This window comes from Pseudopodoces humilis, chromosome 2 (assembly GCF_049639895.1).
Source record: "Pseudopodoces humilis isolate 2021_Gansu_Grassland_sample_001 chromosome 2, ASM4963989v1, whole genome shotgun sequence".
Taxonomy (NCBI): Eukaryota; Metazoa; Chordata; class Aves; order Passeriformes; family Paridae; genus Pseudopodoces; species Pseudopodoces humilis.
In genome coordinates this window covers 9,303,404-9,329,005 of record NC_142201.1, presented here as the reverse complement: position 1 = coordinate 9,329,005, position 25,602 = coordinate 9,303,404, and the positions used below count along the sequence as shown (strand labels likewise).

Here is a 25,602-nt window from a genome sequence, read left to right as displayed (position 1 = left end):
ATCAGTGCCTGCCCCTCCTGTTCCCCACACGATGAAGCTGTAACTGCAGTGAGGTCTCCCCTCAGTCTCCTCCAGGCTGAACAGACCCAGTGCCCTCAGCCCCTCCTCACACGGCTTCTCCTCAAGGTCCATCTCCATCTTCTCTGTCTTTGGACACTTTCCAATAGCTTTATGGCTTTCTTTATACTGTGGACCAAAACTGGGTCTGGTTGGGATAATTTTCTTCCTAGTAGGTGGTACAGTGCTGTGTTTTGGGGATTTGGGATAAGAATACTGTTGGATAACCCAGTTTTGTCAGTTGCTGAGCAGTGCTTACCCTCTCAGTTTTATTCCTCTCTTTTCCCTTTTATTATGACTATCATTATATTTTACATTATTTCAAATTATAACTATACTATCTCCACCCACATATTTTCCTGATTGTTCTCTCTACCTCACCAGGAGATGAGTGTGAGCTGTTGTTGCCAGCTGGGACTAAACTAAGAGAATGTAACTGCTGAAGAGGTTTAATTTCATTCTGTAACAGTTCCCATCCCAAATCAAGTACAAAATGACAACAGCCTAACACCCAGATTTCTGAAAGAACTGTGTTACTTTAACTAAAAAATCATTTTGGTCAAATGTTAATGACTCACGATTTTTTTTTTTTTTTTTTTGGCTTTCCAGGAAACTTCTGTACTCCTGAATCAGCTGAAGGCCAGGCACTCGGTCTTTTTAATTACAAAAGTACAAGTTAATCCCCCACTTGAGGGATCAGAGACTTGTTTAAGCCTTTGTGTCTTTCAAAATAATTGAGCACATTTTTATTTGGGAAAAAATAAGCACATAAACAATATTAAATCATGGGTATCTCAGCAGCTTTTATCTTCAGTGTTTTATTTCTTAGATGTTTTAATGTTTTTAACTTTGTTGTCACACTGCCTAAGCAGCTCAGACTATAAATTAAACTATATGATCCCCTCTTGAGCTCACTAAGTTACCTGCCTATGAGAAGCTAATAAAACGAGCTAGAAAGCTAGATTATGTTCCAATTTTTAAAGGAGAGCATATTTTTCAAGTGGCAGCTCAGAAAGAAGGCAGAAACACAGTCAAATAAGCAGACCAATCTGTCTACAGACAACCTTATGTTCACAGGCAGGTACCTGCACAGATATTTGCAGACTCAACTGTCTAATTGGAAAATTGTTTCTTTTAAATCCCACCTGCTCCAGCTTAAAACACAGTTTAACATCTTGAATTTGACTTTATTTCAAAATAAAAATATGTTTTCAACTTAGATGGGAAACATAATGAGTAAACAGATTTTTTTTAAGCAGTTGTTGACAAAAAAAAAAAAATAAAACCAGCCAGGATTAAGTGAATTTTTGTTTTGTTTTTACTAATGCATCTTTCTCCCATATTCTACATTTTCTAAGCAGATTACTTGGCTCAGAATCTCTCCAGATCCAGCTACTCATCAACTCTTGAAACAGTACTAAGATAAAAAGTTGAAAAAAAAATATCAGGTCCTCTGGTATTTCAATTCACACATCTCACAGACTCATTCTAGTCTTCTGAAAAGTTGCTCTTTCATTGGTCATTCTACTATTAAAAAAAAAAAAAAAGAATGTTACAGAAACCATGACACTGCTGTAGAACACAATCAAGCCAATACAAAGACTGAACAATCAGAGTTACTTAAAGTTGCCTGAAAGAATAAGTCCATTTTCTGAAAGAGCACAAATTGGAAGCAGACTTCACTGAGTTCTGAGGGGAATAAAGAGCAAGAGCAGCACTTGGGCAGAAATAGAGGCAAGGATAACCTGAGACACATTGAAATTTAAGGGTTTTTATTTTTCATAGTCAAGTTCAGAGAACTACTAGCTGTAAAAATAAAAAGAAACGACTGCATGCAAAATTCAAAACACAGACATGAATTCTTAACACTTACCTGGAAATAAACCCTGATTAACATTCAGTCAATGCAGATTAAACACAGGGGGTAGGGAGATTGTTTTCAAAGGTAGTGGGAAATGAGAAGCACATTCTTATTTTCCCCAGGATCATGCCAGAGAAAACAGAAAATTTTGACTAAACCACAAGAGTTAATTCTTTATCTCTATAGGTGACCCAAGTTCCCACACACAGAAAATTCCTGTCTCATCTCTTTAACTGGGAGAAGCCTGAAACTAAACTAGGAAAAAACCCACACTGCCAGGCATTACAAGCTACAACCATTACCAACTAAATGTCTGCCCCACCAGCAAAAAACCCTTAGCTCTATTGTACTTCCCAGCACAGTGGAATACAGAACAATCAGACTTGCTCCTGGCTATTACTGCTGAGAAACTGGGAACTGTGAAATAGCAGCAGAGAGAGAAGCACCTCTCCCTTCCCTGGTAACAACAGATGCAGTGCCAACTCTTCTCCCAGTTCTATCCACCTCCCTTTCTTAGTCACTTATCATCCCAGCAGGAACAGACACTTTTGCCTAAACATCTCTGAAGTTTTGAGACACCTCAAAGGGCAGTAAGCAGGAGTCCCTAAGCAGGGATCACAGAATCAGAAGTTATGAAAGTTACTGCTATTGTTACATTCCTGCTGCACTGATTCCCCATCTAATGGCAGTTTAGCTATGTAAGAGCACAAAGCCTGGAAAAAGAAGCTGGATAAGATCAGGAACAAGTGCCTCAGCCACCAGTAACCTCCAGCTCAGCTCCCATTTGTTTGGGTCAGAGAGACAGAAAATAGGCCCTTATCTGTGGTGCCTGGCTCTGACACCCAAGAGAGCACTGAGTTTAGCCTAAAACTGTGGAGACAGCTTTTAAAGTTAAGAAATTAATAGTGTGAGTTAGATAGAGTTCTCTTAAGTCATTGGGTAAAAAAGTTAGAGTTTGGAGTTTTAGTTATATTAATAAGTGAATCCAAGATGGAGACTTTGGGGTGTTGCATCTTTCTCCTTTTCCTTCTTCATCTAAGGGTGTTTGGGTAATAATAAGTGATTGGATGAAAGAATCCGGTGCAGCACACAGCTGTTGGGTCATTGGGTAACTAAAAGAAATAACTTACTTGGGATTTGATTATTGGATAAATAGACACATAAAAGACCTTGGAGAGATTCCTCGTTCTCCATTTTGCACCTATATTGGTGTATGTAGCTCCTTGTACTCTGTGTACATGCAATACAGATAAGGAAAGAATAAACAACTGAGCCCAAACACAAGAAAACAGTCTCTTTCTCTCGCCAATCTCTTTCTGGGGAAAAAGAACCCAACCAGCAGTGTCACCATGACACCCACTCAGATGGAACAGGTACCAGTAGGTTTTGCTGCTGTGTCTGGCTACAATAATCAGCAGGCTGGTGACAGCACCGTGTCACAATGTGCAGTGTCACAGTGTGCACAGTGTAGATGGTGGTAACGGAAATAGAGCAAATCCACGTTCCCTCTACTTCTCTAACCCCAGCTCATCACTGGCCATGACTGCCCCTAACGCTCAGCCACTACAGGATCTTTACAGTGTTAAAAGATAAACAGAACTGTTTGTGGAAATTTTTTGTTCTTTCACCCTTTCAATGCTTTAAGGCATCTCAGATCTGTCATCTGGCTCCTTTCTTGTCCAAAGAGATATTTGGAAGTCTTCAGGTATGCTAAAAACAATTCCACACACAATCAAGTAAAATACTACCAAAACATAAAAAAAACAATGACTCTAAAATTAAAGAATGAGCCCAGAAATTATTCCAACTAGTACCACAGCTGGACAAGTCATTACAGGGCAGCTGAGAGGTGTGACAGCATCAGTCTACGCATCTTCATTTTGCTATATTAATACAAGTTACAGGTCTTGCGACTTGGCTTTCCTATGCTCAAGTTAAGGGTCACACTTGGGAAATCAGCAGCCTAGGAACTCTACTTATGTTATGAATGACCTTCTGAAGATCTACATCACCTGCAATTCTGTTTGATCCCACAGAAAAAGACCAGCTGAGAGATTTCAATATGCTTTGGGTGAGGATGTTGACATGCAGGGCTTAGGCAAGAGCATCCACATGCCCAACAAAACAGTTCACAACTTGCTTTTCTCACACCCAGGAAGGGAACTGAGTACCCCAAAACACTCACTAGAACAACCCACAACACCTCAAAGCTGGGGTACCACAAACATTGCAGTCCAAGACACACACAGGGGCAGCTGCTCTTTTACCCAAGTAAGATCACTGAGCCTCAAGCACCTTGATTTGGAAATGCAGGCCATATCAAGAGTCCTGAAATACTATTAACAAAATAACAGTAGTTTTTGCAAGATAAGAAATCAAAGTAAATTTGGTGAAGTAGCATGATGGGTTTGAGGGTCTCCTAAAGTTCATGTAGAGCATTTCAGCTGTAGCTTTTATAAAGGCCACAAACAGCAACTGGAAGGACAGTGGGAAAGCTGAAAAGCAAGACAAAAAGCAACATAGCTAACAAGTGATTCTTGATCTACAGTACTTCCTAAAATTTAAGAAAAGGCATAGATCCTGTTTTAACAACAAAAGCAAGGCAGGCACCTATGTAATTTCACCTTCAGTAATGCAACTATGATGCACATTAAGTACTGTAAAATACTGCACTCAAGCTGTACAATCCTAACATAATGGGATTAGAGAGTACTTAATGGGAAGACACATCAATAATATATCATTATAGATCTGGTGTTTCTTAGCATGGCTCCTTTGCAGACCTGCTGATGCCTCATGTCTGCTGCAAAGGTTTATATGAGAGGCAAGTTTTGAAAGTAGCAGAGGGTGAGATCTTCGGTGCTTCAAAAGGAGTTCATGTTGCTGGTGCTGTTCCCGGTAAAATATGTCCCTGTTTTATAATATCTCAGAGCTGTAAATGACCAAGCACTGACCCAATAGGACAAACATGGTTTTTAGGATGAAAACTTCCACTTTCAAGCCAATTATCCTTTCATTTCTTTGCTGTGGTTTGGGTACTTATTCCTGACTGAGAAATATATACAAGGGATGCTCGCTCTCTCTGCTGATCAAAGCTGTTTTCTTCTACATGAACCTGCCAAAACCTAGCAACACAGATACTGCAAATCAGTTCCCACACTGTGTAGGTGGGATCATGCTCACAAACATCTAATTTCCACTACACCAAAGCAGAATATTTTGGACCAAACCACTGAAACAAAATGAAAAGCATATAGCTCCTGAACCAAGCTGCCCTCACGAATGGCACAGGACTTACTATTTCTGCCTCAGGCTCATTCAACATTAAGCAAAACTCAGTTGGCAAGCAGTCAGATGGCACTGTTTGAGGCATTAATTTACTAATAGAAAGGAACTCACTGCACAGTGCTTTCTTGAGGTTGCTTCTGTGATAACTGCACTAGAAAAATGGGTTGCATTTGCATTACTTTTTAATAGTTCCTGTTCTTACAGTTCCAAATTTTTTTTTTTTTTTTTTTTTTTTTTTAAATCTAAAGCAAAGGCATTACTGTGTAGGGAAAAAGACCCACTGATGGATCTGTGCTATATTTCTGGTTCCCTTGGAGACTTTGTATGGCCTTTGGCAAGGCAATTTACCTTCTCATCTATAAGGCAAGGTAGTAATAGCACAGTAGCTCCCCAAGGTGTTCTGTGTTGCCCTAACTTCTGAATAGAAAGTGCTTCATAAATACTAACATCAGCCAATGAAAATGCATAAAATATTGGAATTTAATGATGCAAGTGCATCTTATTGAGGGCCTGGAAGATGAGGTAGCTTGAGTCCTGCAGAAAGCCAGGCAGAGTCACCAGGGAGAAGCCAGGGAGCCCTGTTCCCAGCCAGTGGATCTGCACAGGCTTCTGAGCCCCAAAGGGTGGGTGCAAAGCCTCTCCTGCCCGAGGCACCGGGGTTTCCTCAAATTTTGGGGTCCCCACCCCCAATTTTGGGTTTTTTTTCCTTAAATTTTGGGGTGGTGGACAACACCGAGGATGAATGTGAGCTCTCTAGAGTGTAAGGAGGCCATGACCATCTTCCAGGAGAGACAGCAGAGCTGGTGTTTTGCTGTTAACTGGTCGAAACTACCCTCTTGCTATGTTGGACTGGAGAACTGATGCATTAAGGAGATTAACACAAGGCTGGGGTATTTGTTGTCCTGCCCAGCTGTTCTCAGATGGATTTCATTAACTGACCATGGAGTAAAAGCCAAGATTTGGCCCCCCAGCTTTACCAGGATAACATGAAAAAACAAAGCTGAAGAATTACTAGTGTTTCAACAGAGACAGAATGTTGTGATACTGAACCCCCACTGGAGATGTGGTGGCTAATGATGGATAATTGAGTAGAGCTTTTCACACTTTCATTGAGACTGACAGCTTGAAGCAAAGGCTCACTCTCTCCTTCTCAGTCCTAGTAACCACATGGCAAACAGAATTATATTCCATCTCTAAATCCAGCTAAAGCCATCACAGATATGTGCTGTATATTGCATTTAAATATTTTGCTGACAATAGATATTTAAATATTTATAAATATTCAGAATATATCATCTTTTCTGATTTTTCTTTTTGATATCTTTTTCTGACTACTACGATCTAGTAATTGTGTTCAGTGCTAACAAGTAGGCATTCAACACAGTCCAAAACAATCAAAGTGATTATTTTACAAGAGGAGGAACATTCAAGGTTTTAAAATAAGCAGGGGTACTTCTGGCCTCATGAAAAGCATATAGAGGAGACTCAATTTTACATCATTCTGCAAGGACAGTGCATGCTTACCAACATGATCATCTGCCATCTTGATAATGATCCTCATTGTCAGTGCCACAGACTTGAGGGCAGAGTCTTCATTTCACACAGCTCAAATTGATAAGCAGTTAGTTGTGAACAGTAAAACATTTCCCACAAAATTAAATCAAGCAAGATTATCTCAATAGGAGCAGCAATGCAATAATACAGATGCACACAAGTCTCAGTTACTGTGCTTTGATCCAGTAGATCATTTACAAGCTCTTAAATGCCTGGATTTGTTTGCAATTGTATTGCAATTAGATAACTCTCATAAACCAATGAAATGTAAAGCTGAAGAGCAAATAGAGCAAAACAAGGCTGACCACACCTGCAGCCCAGTGCTGGTGAATCAGCTACAATTGAATGCTTGATTAGCAAAATCCAATTAGAATATTCACTCTATTGCAAATAATAAGCTTAAATTCATTAAAATGAATCATACATGAGGTTTTATTCTATATTAATTGCTCCAATAAACACCAAAGATTCAAAAGTATCATGAATATATTCAAAATTAAACTTGCAGCTCTTCTGGATTAAAGAGCAGAAAACATTGCACTGTTTCCAGCAGTAAAACATATTTGAAGCACAAAAGTCAGGAAAAAATCTATTTTACAAAGCTCTTTTCTTCTTTCAATTAATTTGGTATTAATTCCATTTGTATTTTGGAGAAGGAAAGACTATACCCACAGTCATTCCAGGGCAGAGAAGGCAGCAAGGAAAGGGATCATTAACAGGTACAAAATCAAAATTAAGGAAAGATAATAAACAAATCACAAGACCAAGAAGGGTAATATTTTACTAGAGGCAGTGTAATTTGGGCAAGGGGCAGGGCTGGGAAGAGAGCAAGCAAGGAGCTTATAACATACATTGCAGTCTCCTCTGTCACAGGGCTGCTGTGCTGAAAAACTGCCAGGGCTTGCTATTTGTTTCCTCATGACATTTTCCTTTATGTCAACAAGTAGGCCAGCTATACAGTTAGTGGATATAAAAGCATTAACTCCAGTAGAGAACTTTATTTCACCCTTCTTTCAGTCATTTTCTCCATGGTTGAAATTAGACTCCAGAGGTGCGGTAACGAGCAATAGGGAGGGAGGGAGTACAAAACAGCTTTCACAGGAAGAATTCCATGGATAAGCCATTGCAAATTTCAGCTGGTTGTACACAGTATCACAATTTACTGCTCCACATAAATTCTGCTCCTGATTATAAGTGACTCAAAGGGAGTACAGGCTAGAGTGATATAAAGCCCTTTCTGAAAGAAAAGTCAACTGCAACACACCTCATAGAATTTGGAGCAAAACACCAGCTTTTAAAGGGACAGATAGACTCCAGCTGGGATCACAGTCTAGAGGGAAAACCTGATTTCATAGATTTTATAGACCAGACAGGGCTTTTGCAAACTCATTCAAAGAAATTCTACAGAGGCTTAGGACAAAAGCAGTCTTTGGAGCTTTCACAGTTTACCAATTCCCTCCAAGAATATTTTAAATCCTCCTCTTGCGATCCAGCACTGCCCATGCGAAAACCAGAAGCAGAGAGGCAGAACCCTGTAACTGTGGGTGCCTGAGACCTCATGCTTCAAACCAGAAATACATCACCTAGCAATGAAATTCAAGTGAAAAGCAGCCATGGGCAGCCACATTGAGAGCAAGGGCTGTCACTCAGGGCAAGCAGCAGTGCAGCAACAAGCTACCACATATAAAAGGGCACTATAGGTAGCATCAAGGAGTGGGAGCAAGCAGGGTTTTGCAAGGAGAATTTACAGCACAGATGATAAATCAAAAGGAATGCCCCCATTAGTCTCCTGTAAGTCAGAGAGGTTCAGGGAAAAGAGCATTTGAGAAAGCAGGTTTACAAAAAGGCACAGAGGACATGAACCTTGAAAAAGCAGCTGCTTACCAAAATTTATAGCCTAGAGAATTTCAAAAAGTTGTAAATTTCATTCCTCATGAGAGACTCAATTGTGCACATATGTATGCAAGACAGAGTCACAATGCAAATATACTCCTGTGTATGTACACTAACTTATATGTGCCCCATTGAGTTTGAAGATTTAAAATATTCTTCTGCAAAGCTTATGAGATCTACAATACCATTAGTGCTCAGAAAGAACATGCAAGCTAGAAAATTAGATACCTATTATTCAATCATTTTATAGACTAAATTTTCTCTTCCTTAGATAAGTACCTTCCAGTCCTCCTGCCATGTTAGAAAATATATGCATCTGCTTTGAATAGATATTTAATGAAGTTATTCCTTGTAAAAGAGTATCTGTTTATGTTTACGTTGCATTGAATAATTAAACAGCTTGTTATAGGAAAAGCACTTATAAAAATATCTTTCCAAATATGAGTAGATTTTTCCATATCTTTTCTTCTTAACTTCTTCCAGCAAGAGCTATTAAACTTGAACTGCTTGCACTGCTGTGCTGGAGTAGATACCTAGTAAGGGAATGCAGATAGGTCGATAATGTAGCTGAAAACCACAAAACTCTAAAGCAGACCAAAGACTGGGAAATTCTCCTTTCCCTGTACTAATGATCTTTATGCCTACACCACCTCCAGAAAACAGGCTACAGCTGGCCTTCAATCAAAACCTGAACTGCACTGACAGGCTTGTAGGGAGGAAAGAGCTCCATCTCATCACTGCCTGAAGTCAGGCTACCTGGGATTAGTGTACAACGAACTGGGTTTTAAATAAAACTGCAACATGACATTAATATAAAGCTGCAAATCAAAATAAACAACAAAAATTTGACCTACTATATAAAAGAGCAATCCTGGGATCCTTATCAAGGTGGAGCCATACTGCATTTCCAGTCAATCCTTATGGATGCAGAATCAGAATTTCACCTGAATTACTTGGATCTGCCTTTAATAGCTTCCATCAGAGAACAGAGAACTATACAGCAAGCTTGAGATCATAATTTCCAACATTGCTGAATTAAAGGGAGCTTTTTGCTGAGTTTAAAGAGGTAGTTTGATCAGGTGAGCTACCTCATTGTAGCACTGAACATTAAAACTGACTAGTGACTGTTCAAGTGTGATGGTAAATCTGAATAGATCCACAAGCTTCAGTACATTCCCCAAGATGTACACTAAAGCTTTAAACACATCAGCCATCTGACAGTCCAAGAGCCTTAGATGTTGTGCTTTAAAGGAATGGGCTCCAAAACATTCACTCACAGAGTGCTCATATTTTAATATTTACCCCACAGATCTTGACAAGAGAATGAAACAGCAGTCATGGGTCTTAAAAAGCCTTATCTTCTAACCATACTATTTCCAAGATTCAATTAAGATAAATACAGTGCTATTGAAGCAGCATTCATGAAGTATCAGCCATTTATGATCTCAAAAAGGCCAGTTACTCCTCAGGAGGCCAGCCACAAGTGACCTATATTATCTCTAAACTAAAGAAGCTCAATAGTTCACTATTCTACATGGAGTATTTTCACTCTGCAAAACTTACATTTCCATTTTTTATATCCCTGGAAAATTGTTAACAGAGGTCTGTTAGCCTCTTCTGGTAAGAATGACCCTAGGAAGCAAAAGAGATCCTATTTTCAATGCTATGCAATTATTTACATGATTTTCACCTATATTAAACTTCTCTCACTTCTAGACAGGAGTTTATTAACCTTAAACTAGCTGTATCAATTAATCACCATGTCTTTTCAAGTTGCTGGCCACAGCAAATTGGAACAGGAATTACAGGACTAAGAATTGGTTTTATTTAAGATTTCTGCATCATACACAGGTATATTTAGAAAACAGATAATGCATTTAGTAACTGAGAGGAGATAGCATACTTCAGGATTATTGACACAAACACGGGAAAATGACCAAAATTCTAATCCACAACATTTACCATCCTATCTTCTCCACAAACAATGCATTACTTGAATGCTAAACTCTTCCAAGGGTACACTGAGTTCATCACACCTACCACTAATTGGTTATATAACCATTTAAGTAGGATTAGTGTCATAATCTGCTGTCAAACCTGACAGCTGGAGATGTGGCTCTGCAAATAAAATACTCATTTACAAAGACTTCTTTAAACCAAGGTGTTTTATGTTCTTCAAGTTTTTGTACAATTAAATTACAGCTCCATGCTCCTCTTTTTGAATATTGAACCAGTTTAGCTGACATCCACTGCTGCAGTACCATCTGCACAATTTCCCTCTTACTTTTCTAAAGGGTCACATTCAGCATCTAGGAGTTGGTGTATGTTACAGAGAAATCCATGATGCTGCAATGCCCCTTCTTGCAAATGTACTTTAGAATTTTTCCCCATGTTTTTCTAGCTGTTTTTTGGTCACTTGACTAAAATCCACTTCCATTCTTGGAAAGCTTTCACTTTTTTGCTCCCAGGAAATACAGACACCTCAACCCTTACTCTAACTTTTCATTAGCATTGTTAAAATTATTAACATGTTGCCTGATGAAGAGGAAGTCCAGGACACTTCTGTGTAGCACTAGACAGGGTACAGGCTTCTCCAGAACCATTCCTGGTATTCTTCAAACAAGACTGCTCCTTTCAGCCCAATTCCCCTTGCCCCAAAAGGGGGTGCCACTACTAACATTTGCTAGAGTAATAAAAATATGTCACATTCAGCAGCCAACATGTCCCTTTACTTTTAATTGTACAAACTTGACTTTTAATTGTACAAGGACTTAAGAAGTTGGTATCTCTGCTGCCATTCCTAATCATTGAAGACAAGACCCTGAGTGGAGAGCTTCATGGACAGAACACAAAGAAACAGACACTGGTTGACCAATTTTTTTCAGCTCTTAGTGTATAAAGAATGTGAGATTCTGTGAGAGTCAAAAAACCCGAGGATTCAGTACAGCCAAATCTTAATTGGCAGGGTTTCAAACAGGAAAAAAATAAAATAGACCACAAAATATCACCAGAATGATGGCTTATATTGCTGAAAAAACAGTCTATTTTCCATCATACTTCTTCCATGTTTCAGGACATCTTGTCTCCTCTACAATTTTCTAGACAACTAGATAATATATTTTACCAGAAAATCCAACAGAGCTGTTAATGCATCTCTGCTGATAGGTATGGTGGGGAAAAGAGCCACCAGAATATACACCCACATTCTCAGAACACTATCCCAAGCATTATATTTCCTGTCATAGAGAGGGAGAAGAGACCACAAGACTCACCCAGTGGCCATCAGCACTGGGATTAGGTGAGAGCCAACCTGGGAAGCACAGATCCCCACGCTCCTCTGACTGCTGGGACCATCACAATTCTCTGTGGCACTCACAGCACAGAAACTCTCAGCAAAAGGGAAATGCTGAGAAAAAGTGGCAGCACACAGTAACAGAATTCTACCAAAAAAGCTTTGGATTTTTTATGCTGAGCCTTGGTCTCCATTGCAGTAGAGTGCCCATCAGGGTTACTTGGCTGTATGTAAGATTTTCCCTTGTCTTGATTGTTGTACCAAGTGGAATACAGAATCCAGAGGGTGGGATGAATGATTAAGCACACACACCTCCAAGGTACATTCCTAGGCCACAGCTTTCAACCCTGCATGTCCTTTTATACACACATGCACGAGTGTTTTTTTGTAAATAAAGTATGATCAAACTCAGGAAGTAGCTATGATGCAGTTCTCCCACTCCAAGGAGATATAAAACTTTTAAAATAAATCACTTCTTCCATGGTTAACAAAGTAGCTATGATTTTATGGCAAAATTGGAACAAGCTTCCTCATGAACAGAAATATACATTTCTCACATTCTGATCAACAAACATAGTGTTGACAGGGGGCAACTTGCACCTTGTTTAAGCACTCCTTCCTTCAACTCCACTGTTATTTGGTTTGTTAAACTTGGACAAAGGAAAAAAAGTCATTCTGAACTGGTACTCTTAATATCTGTGCTGTGATTGCAAATTTTGTTTTGAACCACAATTTCATTACAGCTGTATCATATTTCTGACAAAGGCATTTATCAAGATAATGACATTATAAAGCTATATCTCAGAATTACCTGCTAAGTAAAGAAGCATGGTCCAGTTGCTCTGTTGGGGAATTGATGCTCTATAAATCAAAATGTCTTAATGTACACTGGAAGACAGGTAATCCTGACTAACCGAAGGTAAAGTCTATTCTGTACTGGTTAATGTTGTTGTGGTTTGGGAGGATTTTTTAATTATTTAAACACATCACTTAATTAGAATTGATATTTTTGGCTTTGAACATTAAAGAGATCATACAGTAATAATTAAGATATTTTTTTATGTATGGATATTAAATATTGCAAGACACTAATTTTATCCTAAAAGAAAGATAAGCTCTCTTAAGACCCTACTTCAATTATTGCTTTGAAACATATACCTGAATATATCAGGATTGCACTAAACCATAAATCACTGGATTGTATTCTTTCAGAAAAAAATTAAAAATCTTAGATATGCTGATCAGTGAAGTCAGCAAAAGTATATTCATTTCACAAAAAAAAAACCCTGAAGTTTGGAACCAAATTCCATGCATCCCAGGCAATACCATGTGTAGGATATACTATGTGTTATGGAACAACTCAAAGTTAGCTTGAGCATTACAAGTAGTGGAGCTATATTTTAGAAGTAAGTGATCCTGTGGCAGTCAGAAAACTGTCCTGATCCGAGATAGAAAATCAGCATTCAAGTAAGGAAAATACAGATATCAGATGCAAAACTTCTCACTTTATAAACCTCACCCGGTTCATTATAAAACACCAGACACATTTGAAAATGTAAAAGGATACATTTCACACACCTGCATTTTCTACTGATTTTGATAATTGACCCAGAAGTCTCTTGGCTTATGCTTGAGTAGAATATCTTTGAACAAATATATGCATTGAAGAAACAGATGAATTTAGTATTCTTAAGCTCTTATGAACAGCAGTAAGTGGATAAACTTCCCACCAGGACAGGGAAAGAAACAGAACAAATCCCACGCATAATTGTATCAAGAAGATTCAGCTTCCATTCCATTTTAGTGTATTCAGGCTTATGTACTTTGCCCATCACTTCATTAAATAAGCTGCATATGCACTAAAGATAAACCAGTGAAATTTCTGGTTCACAACAACCCTCCAAAGGGATCTCCTCATTCCAGTCTCACTCATGTCTGTATGAAAAGCCTACAAAATCAGTTTCTACACAGGTAAACTCTTATTTTTTTAGCTCTAAGTTCTGAAAAGAAGAAATATTCCAAGTTGCTCTCTACTTTGACAAGCATTTTTTAAACTGCTGCAAGCAGCATTCTAATTTAATTACACAAAAATACTTAATAAGGAATCTGAAGTGAAATTAAACTTTTCATCTCTTTCCCAGTTAGAATATATATATATCATAGCTAAATGAGAAACAGATGAGAACTAACTATTCCTCCCTATACAGTCACTGCCTATTAATTTACATTTTAAGATACTGTGCCTTTTTCTTCACAAGTTTTCTACCTGTCTAGTTAGGAGTACATAGAATATAGCCATCCTAGCAATATTACAGTTCTATCTTCAGAACTTTTTTTACACTAATGCAGCATTCCAACAGTAGCACTATCTATCACACATTCATGGTGTTATTTACAGGGAATACATTTGTCTATTTTGGGTCTTCATCTCTCCTTTGTTAACACTGCTCTGGCAGGGAACCACAGCCAGAACATTTGTAACAAGCAAGCCAGCCTCTCCCTTTTCTACAAGGATCCCACTGACTAGAAAACCCCACCACCCACTACTCTCAGTCACTTGAGAACTACCACATCCCAAACTCTCTTTTATGCTACAGGATTGTTCACATGGTACTCCACTTCCAGAATTGCCAACAGCTTATTTTGGGATCACTGTCTAGCAATTAGGACTCTACACATCAGGTTAGCCCAGCCTGCAGTTCAGGCTGCTGGTAGCTGCACATGTCTCAGTCTCTGATAAAGAGAACCTGTGCCCAAGTTGTAACTTCACTTAGGGCATCAGCAACTTCAGCAAGCTGTATAAACTTCTCCTTGATCCTATAGTTCATTGCTATCTGTGAAAGAGGTACTCACAAAAGACAAAGCACAAGTTTTAAATATTATACCTCTGCAGTTTGATTGATATTGCCTGATGCAATTTAGCATCCTAACATTTTGGAACAAGTATTAAATTCGTCTTTCATAACAAACTTAGAACTCCAGTGTTTATTCAGATTGATACTTAGGAATCTCCCTTTATTATAACCAATGCAATGAATAATGTGCAAAATAATTTCAGGAAGTTAATAGTTTAAAACTTGGAATTATTATTCAAACTGCAGCAGTTACAAGAGATGAAAAGTATTGTTAATATTAATTAAGCAGAAATACTTGTTTTAAAGAGCCTAGCCACAAAAATCCAGTACTTAATTATAAGCTCTGGATCTTTTAAACTACTCTAGATTTGCAGAAGATTTAAAGTCTTCCTGGTGACTGCTTATGTTTTGAATATGAATTAGTTATTTGACTTCAGTAGTCATGTCTATGCACCATACCTCCTCTTCTTTCCCACAACAGAAGATTGAAATCCTGACATACCACATCACTAAGAACTTTCCAGCAGAATATTTTGCATAAGTCTAAATGAGTCATTCAGGGGATTTTTTTTTTAAGAGACAATTTCTAAGGAGGGAAAAAAAAAAAAAATACTGTAGTTGATTTTTTCCCCGAAGTATCCTGCAGGAGTTTATATTAAGAGTTTGAAGAATGAAACTGACTTTGGTATTCCATTCCCAGTTGCTAATTTATTATGTGGAGGAAGTCACGTGAGCCTTGAAAGAAATCTTGATGAAAAGGGATCTGTCTCAGCTGCATGGGGTTTAATTGACTTAGTCTTGCAGGAAGAATGCATTAGTATTATCTATGCCTCTGTTTAACTATCAGCCAAATGGCAATCATCATGATGAATTAATTTTCTATTCTGCCATGCAAATCACTCCATTTGTGGACTCACTTCTCTGGTTGGAATCCACAGACCACAGTTCTAGACAAGGTCATTGGAGTAACTCAGCAGAAAGGGAAAAGACTGCCCAAGGACCATCACTTTTACCCTTCTGGTGACATTCGAACAAAAAAGTTTATTGGGATTTTCTCCCCCCCCAAGGGTGGCAGGGAAAGTTTAGGAATTTTTACTGTAGGTCATTATATCTAATTGGTACTTAGTATTTCTTTTATTTATCTCAATTCTCCCTTGACTGCTTTCGAAGTCTGGACCTGTATGAACTCACCTTAAGAGAAGCAGCCTCAGGTTACACACTCAGTCTGATCAAGCCAGCATGCAGATGATGAAAAGATACCAAATTTTGGTGCAGTGACACCAGCCCTCAATCTGCAGCTCTTTCCTGCACTACTGATCATGTTATAGCTATGAAAAAACAGCCATCATCCCAGAGGACAGGGCATCCTCCAGCACTACTGTCATTATTGCTGTCACCAGCCAGTAGCAGAACAAAGAGGAAGGAAAAAACATGACTGAATTAACATAAATTTTGCAAGTCCAATATGGATTGGGAAGCAAACCAAAAAGTTTCTTCACACAGTAGAAGTTTCCTTCACCCATCTGTTGGGTGCAGGAACCCATGGGGAAAGAATCCCAAACAAGCAGCAAGTCCTCTCCAGTTTCACACATCTTCCACAGCATACCAACATTTCCAGCAAATTAGGGACCAGTGACTTTTGCAGAGTTTCAAGATAATGAGATGATAATTGTTTAAATCCACAACAACCAGAAATCATTCTGAGAAGGCAGCCAGCATTCAGCTGAAGAATATTTTGCAAGTGCACACTGCAAATCCTTAGTTATTTCCCTCTAGTGTTCAGCAAATCATTACACTTGAGATAAAAGGGGAAAGATCATACAAAACCTAATTGAATTAGCTTAATTATTGTGTGGGGAAAAAAACAACACAGAAACAAAAGTGCTGTAGAGAAGATTCTGTTTTCCCAGCTGCTACTTTTTTTCAGGAACATGTGTGATTACTGTGATGCTAGATAAACTAAAGATAGGATGCCCCTCCAGTCAGAAGGCACACTTGGGACTAAAGAAATAGATTTAGGTCATAAGTGTAGAAGATTATACTTCACTCTTTAAAGGCTATCTTCAAGGCTGAAGCCAGTTCCTGAAGATGGCTCATGGCAGATGTGGGCCACCAAGAACAGAAATACTATTGCAAATAAATTTATTACACAACCTTTATTGTGCTAGTCTATTTCCATTGACAAAGTGAAAATGTCATATAAATCTATTGGTAAACACTCTGATAAATTTCAAACACCACAACAGCAAGTTTTCCTTGACAATAGAGAAAACGAGAACAGACTCCACCATCAAGCAAAAAGTTAACATGATATAATTATTAAATCATAGTTAAATAACAGTTTTGCTTCAATGATTACTTGTTAATGCATTACCAGACAATCTTTGCAGGAAGCTTATTTGGGACCATTGTGACTTAGTGAAAACTTCTGGATGAACTTTCTTTACAGGTCCTCCTCCCCCATATGATTATGTCAAACTTGGGTAGAAAAACTAAGTGTTTGGGCAGAGGTTGATATATATATTGCACTTTTTTTTTTTTTTCCTCCTTGTGCAACAAGGTGGAAATAAAAATTTCTAACCAGGGCAAACATCCTAAATAGTTTGATTAGTGCACTTCCTCTTCGATAAGGACTTCATACAATGGCTGAACAAAGGTAAAAGCAGCTTTTGAAAGCTACAAACAACAAACTTGCTTTAGTTCATGTATATATTTCTTTACAATCCAACCATCCTTCTAAACAATAAATTAGTTCTACAGTGTATTATCTCTCTAATAAACAGGTTGATATTTCAAAATTAGGATCCAATCTATGGCTTCAACAGCCAAGCCAAAGTATTTTTTAAAAGCAGTCCAGCAACCACTTCCAAGACTCTTTGTAGATAATACTATTTATGGTATCTGATTGCATCCTGCAGCATAATTCAATCACATTGTGTTCTTGATACCAATCACACAGGATAAGGACAGCAAAAAACTAACCTTGACATTCAGTATAATATTTTCCAGGTAACGCAAAGCAGCACATTGCTCATAGAGTTCCAGATATAAGAGGTGGGACTTTTTTCAAAGTAGTTGCAGAAATTCAACAATGGATGGGGCACCACAGGGAGACACTGGTACCATGGCAGGAGAAATTTTAGCTCTACTCCAAAATTACCTAATGCTAGGGTAGGGCTTTCCCCCCCAACTGATAACTACGAACAAGTCATCACTTAATTCAAGTCAGTGAATTACTCTTGACTTAAAAGGAGAGAAATAAAAAGTGTTGAATTAAATTCTGCCAAATAGAGATTCATATTGCAGGAGATCACTTTAATAAAAATAAATCCACTGCCTTTAACATGCAGTGGGTATACAGTTAATGACAAGATGTGAGCACTTATCCACATGACAGAATCAGCTACAGTACACAACCAACACACTCGCATTCAACCAGATAAAATGATAATTGTTTACAGATGCTGCAGATCTAAAGCTAGTTTAAACACATAAATAGTATTTCTTTAGATCTACATTTCAAATATCAGAACTCCTTAACATACAAAAATACTGTTGTCAAGGCAACAGTATACAGAAGGCAGACAATTAAAAACATATTTAAAGAGCAAGCTATTAAATTTAGTATCTTAAATAAACTGCTATTTGGATGATCTTTTACAATTAAAATGAAAAAAAAAAAATGTTTACTTTTGATCACAGACTACTACTTAACAGGTTTTGAGACATTTTGGTAATACCTTTCAGAGTGATTTTCATCCCCTCCAGCTCTGTTCAGACTGAAATCACTAAGTAACAAAAGCTGCACGTGATCAGCACTTCTGAACATACCAGATCCCATGCTTTTTAAATCCTTAAATAGGTGCAGAAAAAAATCTACATAACTACCCAAAAGTCAATTTTTTGTCCTACAGTTAGGTATCTGCTACACCACAATGAGCAGATTATGTAGTGAATGGCTAGGTCCTCATTCTGATAAAAAGATATGCAGCCTGTCAAGTATAATAGAAATAATGGAAATACCTCAAAATAAAAGAAAACCAAAACAAGATTAAAACTTAATTTCAGCAGGAGAAACATACGTAATCTAATTTTATCTGGGAAAAAAAAAAAGATCGATTTGAGTACAATAAAGCACATAATGAAGCCCTGAACTCAAGAAAAAAATTATTTCAGTGATGAAATTATTTTCCCATCTAAACCACATATTTAAAAATAGTCTTCTACACAGACACCTTTGCATGCGGTGACTGTAAACATTACAAAAAATGTCTAGGTTATTCTGCTTATTAGATCCAGCTAATTTATGTCCTGGAGTGGGATGAAGTACAGGAGGGTATTACTACCACGTCACTAGCAGCTTTTGTCCCACTTTGCAAGCTACAAGTGTCCTACAAAACCATGGATGAACTGGCAAGGCCAGGAATTAGTCTGAACAGTTTATATCCACATTTTGATTCTGTTTCATCAGCAGAGATTTGTTGCCTTTTTTTTTCCTTTAAGCAATATGAAAGTATATCCATCCAAATCTTGTATGTAAAATATTTATGTATAAATAAGATATTTATTCTGACACATGCATTAGCCTTATGAGCGTGACCCTGTATCTACCTTATTGCAGTAGCTTCACTCATCCCCTAAAGCCTTTTTGGCCAAGAGCCCCCATTCCTGCCACATGCTGCACTTCAGGAATAGAATCAGCACGTACGAGTCTCCCCTGGCTGTGATCCATCAGAGCCAGGTCCCCACCTCAGCAGCCGGGAAGGCATTCATTCCTTTTATTTCTGAAAGGCTCTGCAGCTGGGGCAGAGATGCCACAGCAGCAGCCAGCAGAGCTGGGCTAACCCGGCTATCGCTTACCTGCTCTGTGCCAGCAGTGTCCCGGGAATGCCGAGGCACCCCTGGCAGCAGCAGGTGTCCCGGGGCACAGGGAGCGCTCGGTGCCAGCCCCGGGCATGCCAGCATCCCCGGCAGGGGAGCACTGCAGAGCTCAGCAGAGCCCTGCTGCCAGAGGAGGCTCCTCTCATCGGCAATCCCCTGGGATTCACGGTACAGACTTTGTTATGCAGATACAGTTGTCGATTCGGTTTGCCTTCTCAGAAGTAGTGCTAGCATCCCCCCGAAGTTTGGCGACTTCAGCCAAACAGGCAGAGCACATCCTGTGCTGTTCCCTGTGCACTGAGCAACCCAGGGAACTCTCTCAGGTCTCTGGATGCTTGAGGGAGAAGGGGGGAGAAGAACCCACTCAAATTATCCAGCTTGGAATACGCACTAACTGTTCTGGTCACCTACAGCTTACACATCAATGAAGCTTGGGGAGGACAGAGGGAGCAAAGAGAAAAAAAGGAGAACCACTATTATAAGTCTATTTAACTGCTTTTATCACCACTACATGTTGTAGCTTTACCTTTTAATGGCATTTAAGTACAAAAGTAAAGCAAGCATACATTCTGGAAACTCAGTTAATGCTGCTTAGTGCCAATTCCTAATAATTGCTTTGTTATGCTGTGCATAAAGAACAAAACAGTTGTGTTCTAGTCAGAACTCCAAGTCATGCAACTCAACAGAAAGCAATGTGGGTGAGATAAAGTCCTCACTCAAACCCTATGTCAATTTTCTAAGCAGTCATCAAGTTAAAACAGCAGCTTACTCCAGATCTGCATAATTTTGTGCTATAAGTTAAGAACAAATGAGGTCTTAAGCACTTTTCTGAAGGCTGCACATGAACTGAAGAAATTAGAGGGCTTTGTGCTGCTAATCATGACTACAGTTACTAAGTTCTGAAACAGTAATAAAATCTAAATCTTCATTAAATTTATAAAAGAGTATTTATGGCATGCAGATTTCTTTTTACTACATAAAATCACTTGCTCTCAGCTTTGGATTGCATTTACTGTTTTTTTTTTTTTTTAATTTTTTCAACATAGCAAGCATGCAAATGCATTTGAGACCTGATGGCGCTATTTAACTGTACAGCTAGGAAAGACATACTGAGAAATGGAAACCACACCTTCTTCAGAGAAACCAAATCACAAAGATAAGTTTTATTAAGCTCTGCAACATCCATTTCCCAAGGCATGGTCTCCATGCACACAACAAACATGACATCAAGTACAGTACATTACAGATCCACACTTACTAAACTGGCATGTTTATGAGTGGTTTGGAAAGTGACAGTAGCTTGTAGCATTCACATTTGCAGTTGTTTTACATCATCTTTTTGCTACTACTATCTGAACAGCTCTCTGGAGCAATCTTAGCTCAAGACCTGGATGGATTCTGGTTTAACACTGGTATTTTAGTTGCCAATGCCCCTGCACAGGGCAAAAGAAGTATGCTCAGCCTCAGTCTTGCACCAGAAAGAAGCAGGGTAGTCCATCAGGTCTGGGGAAGGCTCAATTTAGATGGGAACCATTAAACTGAAGAGGCAGGAAGACACAAATGAACACCATTGTGGCCAGAAGGGACCATAAGATAAATGACTGGACTGACATTTTACAACAGGCTCTTGCATGCTGAATCCAGTAACCCCCATTTCAATAAAGCTAGCCTTACAAAAAAATACTAAATGCTGGACCTAACACCTCTAGATATGGAGGATCTATCCCCAGAGGTTAACCATCTTCTCTGTGCAAGATATTACATGTTTTAAATAAATTTATTAGCTTTGACTTCTCTTTCCTTATTGCTCCCTCCCCTAGGAGGCATTCAGCATCCAGGATTTTCTGGCCATGAATATACTTAAAGTAATAAAGTGACTTCTGCAACATATCATAAATGACTTAAAAAAGAAATTATTGGCTAAGCTGCATAGACATTCCCTTTGGATTTCAGGTTTTGTGGATATTTTCCAACACATTGCCTATAGTAGAATCAGCCATGCCATATACAAGAGTCAAAAATAAATTTTCCTACACCCATTTCCCTATGTCATCTCATGACGAGGACATGCTAAAGAGGGTCCCTGCAGTGGCCACTAAATTCTTCCCTCTCTCTGGCTGCACAGTTTACATTCCTCACTCCTAAACTCTGCACATGTGTGAATCCTCTTCAAAGCTCAGGCAACTCAAGCCATTCTGTGTGAGTGTCAGAGCTTGAAATTATCCCCACAGAGACGCTACAAGGAAAACACAATTTTGTTACAATTCCCTGATGGTAACTTCTGCCATATAACTGTTTTGTGTGTTTTAAACAATTTAGAAGGTATTTTACTGCTAGTGCTCTTTGTGTGTGTGTTGTAACATACTGCAAGAAATCACTTGATCAATAAAATTTGTACATAAAGGATATTTGACAGAGCCTGCTTTCCTGTAAATTGTTCTAACAAACTTTAAAACTTTGTCCTTACATAAAGTGAATCCTCATTACTTTTTTTTTAATCATTTTACTTAGAACTGACAGCAGGATGCCCAAATTAATGCTATCTGCATCAACCATTCATCTTAATCAAATATTGGTGGTATGAGCTTTTGACTATGACATTAAATCTGCAAGTATAGAATAGTTTTATATGAAAAATACAGCAACCTATTCTATCCTATCTTTCCTCAGCTTTCATGGGAAGACAAGACCTGCACCTGCTAAAGGCCAAACTTCCTATCCAGGAGCTGTCAGAAAGCAGAAGACTCCTGAAGCATGGAATTAATATAAATACAGTGAAAAACAAGTGGGATACAATCTATTTTAAAGCCCATCCAGTACCTGGTGCCTTAAATCTCCATAAGCTTGCTATACTATCTGCACATTCAATCACCAAGACCTTCCTTCCTGGGTCCCAAAAATCTTTTCTGCAGACCTAGAAGGTGCCCACGGAGAACAATTTAGTTTCCTCACCATCACTGCAGAGTTCAGGTGTGTTTATGATTATGCCGTGCCAGCATTTCACTCTTGAGAACCCCTCCTAAAACTTCCAAGCCAAGTTTGTTCAAGAATGCGTGTCCAAACAAAGAATCCCAACTCCAGAAATGCCTTACCTAGGTCACAGGTAAGAAACCTGTGACCCCAACCCAAAATGAACCCATCATGAGGTTTATAAACACCATCCCATCAAGTTCTTCTCAGTTTGCTTGTGCCAACAGCTGTGTTAATTTGTTGTTCATTACTGTTTCCCAAATCCATAGTCAGATTTCAAGCAATGTGTTTCAAAGTTGGATAATAACAACAAAAGATAAGCAGAGTAAGAGATCACTGTGGAGTATACCACAAAAAAAAAAGTGTACCTGTGATGAATATTACCATGGAAATTGAATTTCCTAATCTCTCCAGGCTTATAAACATCTGGGACAATTGTATGATTGTTAAATTGATTCTGTTTCTTATTCATCATAGATAATACATCAGGGAATTGTGCCCAATTAAGAAACACAAATGTTTGCTCCATGTCTACTGGTAACATCTAAATCCTTTCACTACTTTACGGCAGGAAACTTGAAAAACATTTTAGAGCCATTTGGGATCTTACACTTACTATGATGTAACTAGTATTTTGCCACTGAAGTTGATCTGGAAACAGACTTTCCAAGCGAAACAGAGTATAAGGGATAATTAGGAAATGCATAGGTAACATTTCCTGTCTAGCTTTTCAGAGAGCGTCTGTTCTCAATTATGAATTTTTAAAGTGGAAAATCAAACTGAACATTGAAAGTAATTACTAGCTATAGGGAAAAAAAGTGGGAAGAAAGCATTCACTTCAGAGTTGTATGCATCTAGCAGTAAAGTTACTGCATTCAACTTCACTTCCTAAAAATTACATGGACCTGAAGATATTTTCTTTAATCTTCAAGTTCTCTCATCTCCAATCAGCAGCTACCCAAATACTTCATTGCACACTAACAGGGCAAGCCTTTAAATGAACGGGACTTTTCTCTGTGTTGCACTCAGTCTGCATTTTATAGCCCCTAAACCGTAAGTGAGCTAAGTATGGAACAGGGAACATGTGCTACTATAAGAGGTAACACAACCAGGAATCATTATGGAGACAGCTCACCAGACACTTCTTTCATATTCTCATGGTGCAGAAACCCAGCTAAAAGACGTGACACAGAAAGCATAATAAGGTCTTTGGGGGGAAAAAAAAAAAAATAAACTTTTCATCACTTTCTAAACCCCACGGGCAATACCCATCCTTTTAAATGCCAAATTGAAGGAGAAGCAATTATTATGAGAAGAAACAGTAGGGTGATAACTTTAGGAAAAGAACAGGAGATCTTCAGGAACTGCATCACTGAGGCTTCAGTGGGAAAGCACCAAAATCTGGTGCAAGAGTGTCTTTACACTACCAGAGTAAAAGCAACATTGACAATATTTATCACAGAAATCATAAGTTCTACTTACTACCACCCAAGCAGTTCAAGAGTAAAATTTCCATACCAGCCCTAAGTATTCTATAATGCATCACAAGTGCTTTGTTGCTGTTTTTCACAAGTACAAGAGAGATCATTTTTAAAAAGTCATTTAACTGTCTAAGGACATCACTATATTAAGGCTTGTTTACCGGGCAAACACATACAGCCTCGAGAGGAGTTTATTTAACTTGTAGCTCCACATGCACTTGCACTGCAAATGAGTAAATGCTGAATGGTCTATAAATACCTTTACTACCACGGATTTGGTTTCTTTCCAGGACTTAAAAAAGGCCCAGGCACCTGAAACTTTATCCTCTGGGGGAGCGTTACAGCTGCTCCCCTTTACAGCTTTAACAACCTGCCCTCCGACACAAGCGGCACAAGCACAGCCCAAGGCAGGGGACACCCGGGGGACCCGCACGGTGACACTCATTTGTTGGGACAAATCGCCGAGATGCGCGATTCGCCCGGCGAGCCGGCGGCAGAGCCCCTTTTGCGCCGCACAGAGCAAGGAAAAGTTCCGCTAACACAAAAAGTAATTTCGCCAAGCACTGGTGAGTGCAAGTGCCGAGCGCTGGGGCTGCGCGGTGACCCGGCCGGCCCGGGGGGAGCGCGGCGCGGTGCGGTGCCTACCCGAGCGGCTGCGGATGACATCGCGGAACTCATCAGCGGGGCCGAGGCGTCCCGGCTCAGCCATGCCCGAGGAGCTGCCGAGGGAGGCGGGGGAGCGAGGGCGGAGGGAGCGGGCCGGGCCAGGTGTGGAGCGGCGCCGCCCGCCCTGAAATAGCGCCGGGGCGGCGGCTCCGGCCCCCGCGGCTCCGGCCCCCGCCCCGCGGTCGATGGAGAGGCGCAGCCGGCGAGCAGGGCCCCCCCCCGGGGCCGGCGCACCGCCTGCGGCAGCGAGGGGGCGGCGGCACGGAGCCACCCTGTCCCCGGCGGCGGCGGGGCCCCAGATTCTCCGGGGGAGGGTCCGCACCTCGCCCCGGCCCCGAGCGGCCCTCGCTGCCCCGCGGGGCGGGAGCCCTGCCGCACGGATCAAACCACAAACTCGCTGGAGTTTGTCCTCTGCCCCCTCCTTTCTAGTTCATCCTCCGAGGGGCGAAGGTCCTGAATGCCTCGTCCAGTGGCACTGCTCCAAAGCCACCCGAGCGGCAGCCTGTTGGCACCTGCAGGCTGCTCAAATCCCTCATCATGAAACCGGGACAGAGGCAAACATTTCCTCTTGTGTTTAATACAGGAAAGGCGCATCTTTGTGCCCTCTCACTGCAGTCAAGGGACAAAACGCTTCCCGCTGGCACTGCTTCCTTGCAACCTTCCATTAAGTGTCAATTTGGATGGCTGCCTCCAGCCCACCATTATTCCTTTCCCCTCAATTTTCTCTCCACACCAACTTTCAAGATTTACCTTTTATGCTGTTTCCCTCATCTCTCCAGGCCCCCAAGCAGATTGCATCACCTC

General features: G+C 39.7%; 1 protein-coding gene across 6 annotated transcripts in view; it reads right to left on the bottom strand.

Moving 5' to 3' along the window:
* DMD (dystrophin) overlaps positions 1-24,887 on the bottom strand; it is a 1,137,330-nt gene extending 1,112,443 nt beyond the window's left edge. For 5 of the 6 annotated variants that reach the window (XM_088068916.1, XM_088068923.1, XM_088068893.1 and 2 more), the window contains exon 1: positions 24,778-24,886. In XM_088068916.1, coding sequence (XP_087925042.1) covers positions 24,778-24,841 — 64 coding nt within the window. In that variant the 5' untranslated portion in view covers positions 24,842-24,886. Of the gene's footprint in view, positions 1-24,777 lie in introns of all 6 variants that reach the window. The other variant, XM_088068904.1, reaches the window with a different exon arrangement.
* Between the last annotated feature and the right edge of the window lie 715 nt (positions 24,888-25,602).